Below are 12381 nucleotides of genomic sequence, written 5' to 3'. Positions count from 1 at the left end.
TGGGGCTATTGGGAGTAATGCTGTTATGAACATGGGTAGGCAAATATCCATTCGAGTCCCTGCTTTTAATTCTTTGGGGTATATACCTAGGAGTGGAAATCGTAACCATTTTAAAGTGGACAGTTCAGTGGCATTTAGTGCATTTCGTGTTGTGTAACCATCACCACTACCTAGTTCCAGAACATTTTAATCACCCCAAATGGAAACCTGTACCCAGGAAACAATTTCTCCCCATCCCATCTCCCCTCCCCTCAGGCTCTGGCAGCCACGAATCCACCTTCTATTGCCATGGATTTGCCTATTCTAGATATTTCATATTACTGGAGTTTCACTATATGTGGCCTTTAGGAATCTTCTTTTAAATACTTGTTATTATGGAAAATTTCAGCATACCAGAAAGTGGCACGAAGTGTTCAATGAGCTGCATGTGCCCATCACCCAGATTTGGCCTCCATCGATCTCCTCCAGACTTGTTAATGGCTCTCTCTTTACCAGGGAAGAAAAGCAGTACGTGAACCGATTCTGGAAAGAAATCCACGTGGGAGACTTTGTGCGTCTTCGCTGCAACGAGATCATCCCTGCAGACATCCTGCTGCTCTATTCGAGTGACCCCGACGGGCTGTGCCACATCGAGACGGCCAACCTGGATGGAGAGACCAACCTGAAACGGCGCCAGGTGGTCCGAGGCTTCTCCGAGCTCGTAAGTGACCTGGTGCGTCCAGGGTCCCAGGTACCACGTCCCGTGGTGCTTCCCATGCTGGCCCACCAGGCCTTCGAGCACCTGCATCCCCTCCATCAGGCCAGGCTGATGGATGGATGTGGGACTGAGGGTCTGAGAGGACCCCAGTCCCCCTGAGCATATAACCAGCCTGCGGCTATGGGAAACAGGACCCAGTTTTATGACTCTGATTTCCACTGTACACTTCGTAGATTTGGAGTCCCTTTAAAGTCACTAGGAACATTGGGACTGGCTGACTGTCAGCATTTACCCAGCTGTAGCTCTTATTCTAACACAGCAGCAGTAATGACCTGACCCCAGCATGTGGCTCAGGAATTTCTCTCCTCAGGGGTGTTTCTGAGTTCAGCATCAGGTCTTCTGTGACTGAATTCTGCCTTGGAGGAACATTGACCACAGCTCAGAAATGCTGGTAGGGAAGTAGGAAGGGGAACAGCGTCCCACCACCTATACCCACCGATAGCCTTGTGGCCGGAAAGTTCAGACCCTGTCAGGGGTTTCCAACCTCTGTCCCCCTCCAGGTCTGTGCAGAGGATGCAGGGGTGCCAACGCCAGGGGACAGAAAGGAGCACGAGCCCTCGGGGATCAGGAGGTGTCTGGCAGGGCAGTGGGCTAGCCCACACCTTGTTCTCCTGACACTGAGCTGCCTGTCTCTGTCACTCGGGCCTTGCCATCAAGGAAGGAAGGTTTAAGAAGTGCCCGAGGCAGTGAGCTCCTGAGTTTTAGGAAGGTAGCAACTGGGGGTGTCTCTTCCTCTGTCACATAATGGGTGTCAGCGTCACACACTGGGGATTTTCTTCCTCTGTCGTTGGCGCCCTCTCAGTGAGCTCCTACAGGAGAACCAGGCCTTAGAATCAGGACTGGGATGGGTCTGGAGCAGTTGGCTTGTTTTATAGCCTGGGGGAGTCCCTGGGGCACTGTCGGCATTTGACGTAGGGCATTCATTGTGCAGGATTGTCGGGGGGCGTCCCTGCATCCCGCTATGAGTGTCCATGCCGTTTACCCTTGGTCACTGTGACAGCTGAAGGCACCTCCTACATGCTTGCAAAGGGCCAGATGGCGTCCCACACCCTGGGGCTACTGCCGGCCTTGGTGGCAGGACTTTCTGAGCCTGACACTCACCCACCTCCTGCGGACGGCCCGGACTTCCTCACCAGTGTCTGGATTGTTCTGCCCTTGCTTCTGTCCACCACCATGATTTCCTCATTTTCATCTCCTTTTGTGCCAAGAATGTTTTTGTGAGCTGCCTCAAATCTTTCTTGGAACGAGGCAAAGCATACATAAACATTAAAAATAGTATTTTTTTTAAATGGGATGCTCTTCTTCCAGATCTGGAGAGTTGGTGACAGTGCTTGTTTGGGACCCTTGAGGCCCAGCACTGGCACATTCAGTACGTTCCAGCTTCTGCATTGATTGTGCTCCAGGTTTGGTAATAAATGTGGGCCAACCTTCCCCTGCCGTTTCCCCCCCGGCCACATGTGCATGTGTCCTGAGGTCGCCTCACCCCAAGGCTTCTCCCCCAGGCCTGCCCCAGTCCCCCAGAACCCACTTTTCCCAAGCCGTCTCCAGGGCACAGGCGTGGGGACGAGCCCTGAGGTCAGCAGGGGTGGGCTTGGATTGGAGGGAGGTGGTGACCGCACAGGCTCCAGCTCCATCCAGGTGGAGCAGCCAGTGTGCGCAGAGGGTGCCTGTAACATAAACGGATGCATCTGTGTATCTAATGGGTGAAACTTCAGATGCTGTGGAAAATCTGGAGAAACTTCAGAACCTGAGAGCAGAGTGGATCTGTTTGGGTGGCGGGTGGGGCAAAGCCACGGGGGTGCATCTCCTTGGTCAGCTCTCGGGAACAACTTCCTTGTTTCCTGTCTTCTAATTTGTTCAGCTGCTGAACCCAGTAATATCTAAAAGCCTCCTCCACCTCCTTTTCTCGCTGGTGCTTTGTATAAACGCGCTGTTTGTAAGATGGATGTTGAAATTCCAGGATTGCTACAGACAGACACATCCTATATCCTCCTGCGTAGGGCCCTTGCATGCCTGAGGAGGTCAATGGAGCTGAGCCGTAACTTAGTCAAAATGGCCAAAATTAAGAACCAAAACCATTTTGATTAAAAAAAATTTCTTTATCAGCACCCAAATTCTTCAATATGTATGCACACTCTAGCCCCTATTATTGGGAAATTTTTTCACTTTCTGTTTTTTTCTCCCTCTTTCCCTAACGTCCAAAGGCATTTTTCTGGTACCTGAATTCTTGTTCATACATTATTATTCTGAAATGTATGAACTGCCTCATGGAAAATAAAGATAGGAAGTCTCTGGCTTTTAAAAGCCTGACAATTGGAAAACCAAGGTTTGGCTGTAACATTACAATGCCAGGAACATTTCAGTTCTATGTATTGAAGGGGGGTTTTCACGGGTGGAGTCAGCTGGCATCTCAGGCAGGTGAAGAGCGGATTCCTGTCCAATGCACAGTAACCCAGTGCCACGTTGACGAGGGCTCAGTTGGAAGTGCCTGCCTCTAGGAAAACTTAAATTAGAGGTGATTTGCAAAACTAAGGTGAAGAATATGAGAGGACCTTGACATTCATGCAGGGGCTGGATGTATCTGTCAGGGTCCAGTGAGGAGGCAGAAACCACAGCTGATTCGGTCAGGGCAAGTTTGATGTAAAGAACTCCTCGTGGGAGATTGCATGGTAAAAGTGAAGGGGCTCCCCAGAATGCAGAAGAGCTGATAGAGGGAGCAGCCAGTGGTCCTGGTGCTAAGATAGCACCCAGGGAAGAGGCCCCCAAGCCTGAGTCTTGTTCTCATGGCCGAGGGCATGGCTGTCCCTCATGGGATGGCAGAAAAGTTACTGAGGGGCGGGCTGTACCAGTGGGTCAGCCCTCACAGGTGCAGGGGAGCCATCCACTGGGAGGTGCTGGGCCTGGGAGCTTGTGAGATGCTGGGACAGGTGCTGCTGGAGCCGGGTGCTGGGGATGCCACCCTCTGTGGGTCTCCCACCGCTGCCGTGGACGGAGGCCAGGTGGCGGATCTCTGGACAGCAGCCCCGTGGATCCAAGGCCTGTATATGCGAGGTGTTCAGGAGGGCATGCAGAGAGCAGCAGCCTGGGCTGGGGTCCGAGGCTGAGCCTCAGGGATCTGGTTTCCCTGAGCTGAGACCTGGGGAGAGCTTGTGCAGGCTGGGTCCTGGAGAACAAATCCGCTGACCCTCCACCTGAAGGCCAGCTCCTCCCTCCAGCACCCTTGGCTGACAAGGCAAGAATGTGGCTCCTCTTCCCACCCTCTCCAATTTCGAAGTCATTTAGGAAGTGCTTGTTTGCTTGGGGAAGGATGCTAAGAAAGAGGGAAGTGGTCCACACGCTGTAGGGTCTGGTCATTTAAGGCAGTGGGACCAACACCTAGAGGACCCAGGCCTGCTCACCAGCAGACACTTGATACTGAGCAACAAGAAGAATCCCACTAGGGGACTGGGCTTGGTAAGTGGCCTTCCGAGAGGCCTAGGGAGGCTCCCAGAAAGAGGGCTTAAATCGTATTCTGAAGGCTAGGATGGGAGGGTTTGGGTGCCGGCTAGGTGTTTTAGGCAATGATACAGGTCAGATGATGTCTCAGAGGTGGAAACAGGATTGTATATAAAGAAGAGAGTTAGACAAATTGTACAGAATTGAGGGGCTGGAAGCACAGTGAGGTGGGGATATATGGCTTGCCCAGACCCCTGAGTCCAAGGGGACAAGGCCCCCAGACAACTTCGGCCACCCAGCCATCTTGCCTCTGGAGAAGGAAACATAGATATTGGCACTTCAAAATAAACATTTGATTTAAAAGTTGGGGTCATGGGAGTTCCCTGACGATCCAGTGGTTAGGATTCCGTGCTCTCACTGCCAGGAGCCTGGGTCCAGTCCCTGGTTGGGGAACTGAGATCCCGCAAGCCACACAGCGTGGCCAAAAAAAAAAAAAGTTGGGGTGAAATTGGCATTATCCAAGAAATAAGAGGGACCCCAAGGCTGAACACAAGCTGTCACAATAAGAACTCACATTTGTTCCGGCTTCCTGGGGGCCAGGCGTTATCATGTCTCTCCCGTTCATAGTGGTTCAAACATTTTTAAATCATATTTTTAAATATAAATTGTGAGGTAATGATGATCATACCCTTTTATAGATGACAAACAGGGAAGTCAGGAGATTCTGCCAAGGCCCCCCTCCCCCACCCGTTGAATCAGCGGAGAGCCCGAAGTTTCGGGTCTGGCAGCTCCTGGGTTGGCAGGATGGGGGTTCTCCAGCGCCCCGTCTTTCCTGTTCATTGGGCATCTGTGTTGCTTCATCCCATGCATTCATTCAGACCTGCAGCCCTGCCCGTGCAGCTGCATGTGTTCAGCCTCTATACTGGGAGAAGTTTCTAGCTCATCTGTAACATTCACACAGTCATTTCTGCAGAATGAGGAGGTCCTTAGGCTGATAATTTTACATAAAGATCTCTCTTTTTTTTTTTTTTGTTACAGAGACTCACTTTTGTGGTTTTTCATTCTTTTAACAAATATTTATTGAGCACCTGTACTATGCTTTAAATGCCATTCTAGGCACAGATCAAAACAGGTAAACGTCTTTCCCCTCATGGTGTTGTGTGACGTGTGAATAGGTAAATCGGGCAGAGGTGGACTAGGGATACTGCTGAGGATAAAGCAGAAGCAGGGGACCTAAGTGTCAGGTGGTGTTGGAGTTTCAGAGGGGGTGGGGCCCTGAGGCCATGTAAGCCACGTCGGTGTCAGGGAGGGGCAGTCTAGGAGGGGACTTACATGTGGGTTAATTTCCTGGGAAAAAATGTTCCTCCAGTTTGTCTCTTGGATGGACTTTTGGGATTGTTGCCCACACCCTGGCTACACCCACAGGGCCATCTGCTTCCCACAGTTTGGAGCGGTGATTGTGGGAGCTGCAGGAAGAGCTGAACCCACAAGCCTGCCGAAGCTCTGTCTTCCCAGGCGTGTGTGGGTGTGTGCACACGTGTGTGCATGTGTGCCTGGCACGTGTTCCCGATGACATTAGTGTGGAAATTTCCTAGGCTGGAAAAAGTCTGAGAAGCACTACTTTAAAAAGATGTACCTAATGTCTAGATTGGCATGGATCCTAAGACAGTGACCTGGCTTTTCTTCTACTTTGCACGTAGATTTTACTAAGTTACCACCAGCATTGGGTGCCAGACTCTCTAAGGCAGTGACAAAGCTCAGAGTTTCCTTTATGAGGGAGAGTCAGTCCTCCCCCAAGTTACTTGACAAAATTCAAGGAGTTTAGAAGAATGACTAAAATTCCAAATATGTAGGAGACACAATTAATATTTTTTTTGTTTCTGCCTACACATGCTCCCAAAATTATCTCTACCACAGGAAAACTAGGGGTGAAAATGTGGTTTGTAAGATAGTTCTTACACCAAAGTTTCTTTTTCCTTAAGCTGTTTGAGTACTCTTCAAATTAGCTATATTCTCTGCTGTGGGATTGAAGAAGGAAACCATCTGTCATCTAAGTGGAAAACAAAGACAGCTGGCTGGGTGTGTTAATTGGATTGGTCAATATCAAGCCTTGGCAAAAAGATTCATGGTTTTCTTTTACATAGTAAAATATAGTCAGTAAGCTCATAATTTATACTGTGAGACATTTTTATTCTCAAATTTAACAATCACATACTTTTGTTGAAGGATATTAAATAGGTAACAGGAAAGACGATGAGAAAGAAAATTGTTTTGAGAATATAATAACTATATTTCGACTAAAAGTTTAATTCTAGCAAGTGCAGATATTCAAAGCAATTCAGTTAGGTAGGTAATATATTATCTGAGACATACTACCATGTTTTATAATATCAACTGCGTTTACTTCATGGGGAGTGTCAGTTTGGTTGTGTAATAATATGTTTTGGTTTCCAATCCCGGTGACTTTGCCATGGATTCTTTGCCTTGAACCTGTGGTCTAGGAAAGCAGTGCTTACAGAGAGTAAAGTACTGTAATCTTAATGAAAACAACTAAATGCCAGGCAGTTGATAATATTAGGCTCCCCTGAAGTATTAATCCTAAAAGATCTTATTACAATATATAGAAACTTCAACATTTTTTTGTGTGCATTTAACTTCATGGTTTTTTGTTTGGTTGGAAGTGGTTATTTTCTATTCTAGGAAAAAGACAACTAAAGCAATAAGGTTTTTGTTCTATTCATGGTGGTATACAATGTGAAGTTTTATTTTTCTTTGTATTTTCATTGGAAAAAAAGAATTTAATCAAATTCCAACGTTTCTAAATGTAGTTAAATTGCATCAGCAATCGCAGAGTTTGGGGCTGTGTGTGTGTGTGTGTTTGTGTGTGTGTGTGTGTCTGGAGCAGGCATTTCTTACCAGTAGAAGGAGCTGGCAATGTGAGATCTGTCCAGTTGGCAGTAAGGTCCTCCTCACAAGTGGGTATGGGTGTGTATGTAGACGTGTGGTTGTGTGCATGTGTGTTTGCCCATGTGTGAGTGTAGTTGTGTGTGGGTATGTGCATAGGTATGTGTATGTGTGTGAGAGTGTGTGAGTGCAAGTGTATGTCCCAAAGAATAAAGCAAAATGAGCTAAGCGTGCCCAGGTTACCACTTTTGACTATCTTTGAGGAGAGGATAAAGATTCTTTCCTGGGCTAAGACATACTGTTCTAGCAGTATATTGATGTGCAGGAGCTCATTCCTGGGGGACCTGGAATTTTCAGTCTGGTTGTTGAGCATCTCCGGTTCACCGCTCTCATTAGGCGATGGTGCCCAGGCAGTCCCATCTCTGCGCAGTGGACTGTGGGGCAGTTGGTTCCTTGATGGGGCGTCGTACCTGGGGCTGTGTCCCTTCCCGTTGTTTTCTGAGCAGAGCTCCCGACAAGAGGAAGGTCCCTGTTCCCACAATATGAGACCTGTCGCCGCAGCATTTGAATTTTTTGAGTTATCCTCCTTTTGTTTCTGAATGTTGAGTCTAGTTCCCTATTTTACCAAGAATTACTGGGGAAGTTTATAAAGCTTTCAACATGCATGTACTCCTCCAGTGGAAGCCAGTGCTAGGTTCTTGCACTGGTGTGAGTGCTTCTGAGAGTCTGGCCTCCCCACACAACAGAACAAAGCAGGGATCCTTATCCACATCTGCACGGTCATCATGATGTCCTGTGAACCAGTCCTTGTGTTACCTACCAGGGTTCTTGGCCTTCCCCAATCCATAGAAATTGATCAGAGGCCAGACAAGAAATTCAGGGCAAGGCTTTACTGGGGCTCCTGCTGCAGCAGGGGGAAGTGAGGACAAGTAACGGTTTCCCTTGCTCACTCCCTGGCGGGGGTGGCGAGCTCGTTTCTTGTATGGGGTGAGGGTGGGGGTGTGTCCAGGGGTTGGGCTGGAAGGGTGGCTTAGGAGGTTTGCCCACCCCTTAGGTGGTGCTGTGTGCAGGGTGCATGCCCAGTACCCTGCTTTTGCTCCCGGCTCTTCAGCAGTGGCAGTTGGGTGTGTTTTTTGGTCTTTTTGTATCTTGTCCATAATGTGCCCCAACTGTGCATGCACGCAGTTATTTTTAGTCCCTTATAGTTTCTTTGTATTTCGTAGCTCCAGGAGACATTTGTCTGGGTGCAAGCACTGCAGCAAAGGGTCCCAGGTCCCAGGTCCCAGGTCCCAGTCTGTCTCACTTGTAAGGAGAAGGGAGCTGTGCTACAGAGCACACTGTTACCTGCTTGGATGTGGATGAAACTGTGCTCCTGACATCTGAATTGGGTTTAAACCATCTTGAGATACATTCGGGGCTTTTCCAGCAGTGCTGACGAATAATCCATACTGTAGAAGACACCGGGATTCGACCTAGCAGCCCCGATTGGCATTGTCACCCAGCCAAGGTCAGGCTGAAGTTTGTTGGTTTCCAGTGGAGCCTCTTGCAGTAGCCGAAGTGTCAGGGCACCTTCCCCTTCCCCTCTAAAAGTGTGTTATAGCCAGTGACCAGAAATCTTCCCCTCCGATCCAGAGAGCAGACACTGAGGTACATCTGCATGGGTTTTTGTAAGTTTAGAATTAGGCCAAAGCTTCAGAATTGTTCTTTGATGCACACACCCACCTAACCCTAACCCTAACAGAAATATCCATGTGTGAGTCTTGTGTCTTTGAGAAAAAAAGGAAAAAAATATTCTCACATACTTGTTACGAGTGACTTTTCAGCACATCTTCCTGCTGTTGGTTAGAAGTGAGCCCTTTCGTTTGGGTGGTAAAGAAGGCTGGCTTCAAAGGACTGCAGATCTAGGTTTGTTTTGGAAGGAACATCAAATGGCTGGTTTGGTCATCCGGCCTTTATCAAGCATTTTGGAGCCTTGACCATCAGGCAGGAAATCTTGTGAGGACAGACTTTGTGAGGTTGACATGAGGACAGACTGAGAGGGGGTGTGTCTCTCTCAGCCCTGGAGACCCTCCTCCGGGGTTGTGAGTGTTGAAACCCTGCTTGGATATTCTGAGTGTTGGTGTGTCAAGGCTATGGGCGGGCAGGGAAGATGTGCCAGGAGGGTCGGGCTCTATAGCTCAGGTGGGACTGTTTGTCCCAAGCACCAGAGATCAGAGGCTCAAGAGCACTTGGATTCAACAAGGTGGGGGCCATCTGCTTGTTCTAAGCCATCCTGCACATCTTGCCCCTTGGGGAGATGGGCATCTTTGTGACGGCTGCCTGTTGACAGGAGACCCTAGGGCTGGCACTGTGCAGAACCCGGAACTGGGGGGGCTCTGTGTGGGACGGGTGGGACTCAGGGCCACCTCCAGAGAGCCCTGGACCATTGCTGTTGAATATACAGGATGAGGAGGGCTGGGCCGGGCTCATCCACAGCCTTCGGGGCAGGGGTGGGGGGGTGGGCAGAGCGTGGCCGTCCTTGGGGTGGACAGGGTGAGTCTGGGGTCCCATGGTCGCACTGCCACACCTGGTCTGGCTGGCTTCCTGCCCAGCTTGGAGTGTGTGCTTCTGATTCCACCCCTGTGGCTTGAGAGGCATAGGAAATATTTGCTTTATTCTAAGCAGAAGAAGCCATTTGTTCCACTGATTACACCTTTCACAAAAAAAGTCCACAATTAAAGGCGTTGAGCTGCTGTGGCAGGAGCAGGTGGCCAGGACACCCCTTCCTTCTACTACCCGCCCCACAGCTCAGGAGACCCCTCTGACCCTCCCCTCCCCTTGGTCATGGTCACTCCTCCCCATTGGCTGTCATGGTCCAGTCATTTCCCGGCCACCCCAGCCCAGCACTTGGAGTTACCGCTCACCCTACCCTCCCTGAGTGCAGAGAGCTGGTCCCAGTCCTGTAGCTTCTGCAGTGCCAGGCCTGAGACCCCGACTGGGAGGCAGCCCCTCATGAGGTGTCACCTCAGCTGGGAACACCCAAGGCCCTTGTCCCGAATACGTGACTCTGAAAGGTCCCTTCATGGAGAGCATCTCCCCTCCCCTCCACAGAGCTCTTCAGAACTGTGAAAGCTGCTGGCAACTAGCCTGGGGCAGTGGTCTCCACAGCTGACATTTGCTGGCACTTAACCACTTAACAGTGCTTTCTAGTATGGTTGACCTACACCTGCCCTGGGGGTGCATGGGACCCTCCGGGGCTGGGCCCCCCAGGGCTCTGCCTACCTTGGTGTGGGGTGGGCAGGCGCTGGGCTGTTCCAAGCTCCCCCGGGTTTCCCCAGGGCTGAGGATAACTGCCCTGAGATAAGAACAGTTGCCTTCCTGTTTTACAAGTAAGGTGGCCCAGGTCCAGAGAGATAAGCGGGCTCGCCCCAGTCCTGCAGCTACAAAGCAGGCATCCTGGCTGCACTGCCCATTCCTGCAGCGCCCCTTCCTGCCCCTTTGCTGCTCCAGCTCCTGTGCTTACCCTGCAGGGGTGCTTGAGTCCATCCTTCCTAGGACAGCACCTGACTTGGCTCCTCCTTGCACCTTCCCAGTGTGTCCATGCAGCGTCTTCCCCCTGCAGTTGGCCCTGAGCACTGCTGCAGTGGCTGCTAGAGTCATGTCCAAATGGCAGCTCTCACCTTGGCACTCTGGCTCAGAAGCCTGCAGTGGAGGCAGGCACTTAGAGCATTGTGGTAAAGTTAAGGGACAAGTCCCTAGGCCAGAACGGGCAGAAAAGAAATTGATTACTGTCCAAATATCTGACTACAGTATGCTGTATAGCAGAACAGCCCAGTCTAAAGAAACTGCTGATGCCAAGAAGCCAGGGGCAGAATGCATGATACGTGTTTGTCTATATATGTCTCTCTCTATGTATATACACACATAGATGTAGTAGATAGGGGTGTACATGCACACATGTATCTGTGGGTTCTACTTAAGAGTTGATTAGTGGGAGGATTCCATTGGTTTGAAGTGTTGGCAAAACCCTGGCTAGGTTGTTTCTGGGGCCTTTGGGCTGTGCTTCTCACCGAGCTGTGGTCCTCGTCCCTGGCTTCACTCCAGGAGGCCTGGAGGAGCACAGGGTTCTGAGGCTGGAGAGAAGGCTCCATCTCTGATGGGGGCTGGGGTGCCCCAGCTGGTTAACTGGGGTGATGAGGGACCCTCGGGCTGTGGGCAGACGAGATGACCACCTGGACCCCCATGCAGGCTGCTGCTCTCAGACAACACGGACAGGAAGCAGTTGCCCCTGGGCAGTGTGGCCCTGTGAGCACCTGGGTCACTTCCCACAGCAGTGCTGCACTTGGGCTTTTAAATGAGCATGACAGCCGTCACCGTTAGGGGTCTGGCCAAGATGTGGAGGGAAAATTGAGCCCTTGCCGTCTTTGCTCTCTGCCCTCCTTGAGATGGGTAGCCTGGGGTGGGGGGTGGGGGGTACTGCCCCCTCCCCGCCTCACAGGGTGGTGGGATCCAGGTGCTGATGAGGAAACGGGAGGACAGGGAGGCTCAGGAAGGCTCCTTCATTGTTCACAGACTTAGCACTTTGTGTGCTGGGAACTGTGATTAAAACAGAAAACATCCCTTCCTTTAAGGAACTGCAGGTTAAGTGATCTGAGCTGTTGACTGGAGCAGAGCCAGATGCCAACTGAAGCCTGCCTGAAGCAGCAGGGGGGGCTCGGCCAGCCTCCTGGCTCCCCGGCCACCCCCCAACCCTGCCCTCACTCCCGAAGGGTGGGTGATGCCTGGGCGTGTGGTTGCTCTGTGTGTGTCAGCCCTGCCTGCCCCGTTCCCTCCAAGACTTTCTAAGAAAAACCCAATTATAGTAGAGGCTGGCAGAGCTGGCGAGGCTGACTTGAGGCTGCAGCCCCTCAGTCCACACAGAGTAGAAATAAAGCTGACCTTCCATGGCCTGTGAAGTGGCGTGTGGCTTCCTTCCTTCCCAGCTTCCCGACCCACCTCTGTGGCGGCCGGCTCTTCTCACCCCTTCTTCCTGACTCAGAGGAAACCCCTGTTTTAGGAGGGGCCACGGTCCCTGACGGGCCTGGGGAGGAAGTTGCTGGTAGACAGTTTGGGGTCTGAGAAGGAGGCCCCAGGCAGGCTTGGTCACAGTGAACAAGATGGGGGCCGCGGAGAGCACTGTGGAGAGCAGGCTCTGGGTTCTGCACCTGCTGGCTTGCGACCTGAGAGGGTCATATGACCTCTCAGGCTTCAGTTTCAACATCTGCAAGATGGGAGCAGTGTCAGAGGTCCTCCTCTCCCGGCAGGCC

At 51.0% G+C, this 12381-nt stretch overlaps 1 protein-coding gene across 1 annotated transcript in view; it reads left to right on the top strand.

Annotated features, from left to right (window-relative positions):
• Positions 1–12381, top strand: part of ATP10A (ATPase phospholipid transporting 10A (putative)) — a 188843-nt gene that overhangs the window by 72846 nt on the left and 103616 nt on the right. The window contains exon 3 of the mRNA XM_028495093.2: positions 496–700. Coding sequence (XP_028350894.1) covers positions 496–700 — 205 coding nt within the window. The remainder of the gene's footprint in view (positions 1–495; positions 701–12381) is intronic.

Source organism: Physeter macrocephalus, chromosome 11 (assembly GCF_002837175.3).
Source record: "Physeter macrocephalus isolate SW-GA chromosome 11, ASM283717v5, whole genome shotgun sequence".
In the NCBI taxonomy this organism is placed as follows: domain Eukaryota; kingdom Metazoa; phylum Chordata; class Mammalia; order Artiodactyla; family Physeteridae; genus Physeter; species Physeter macrocephalus.
Note: the sequence above shows the minus strand (reverse complement) of the source record. Positions and strands in the feature narration are given on the sequence as shown.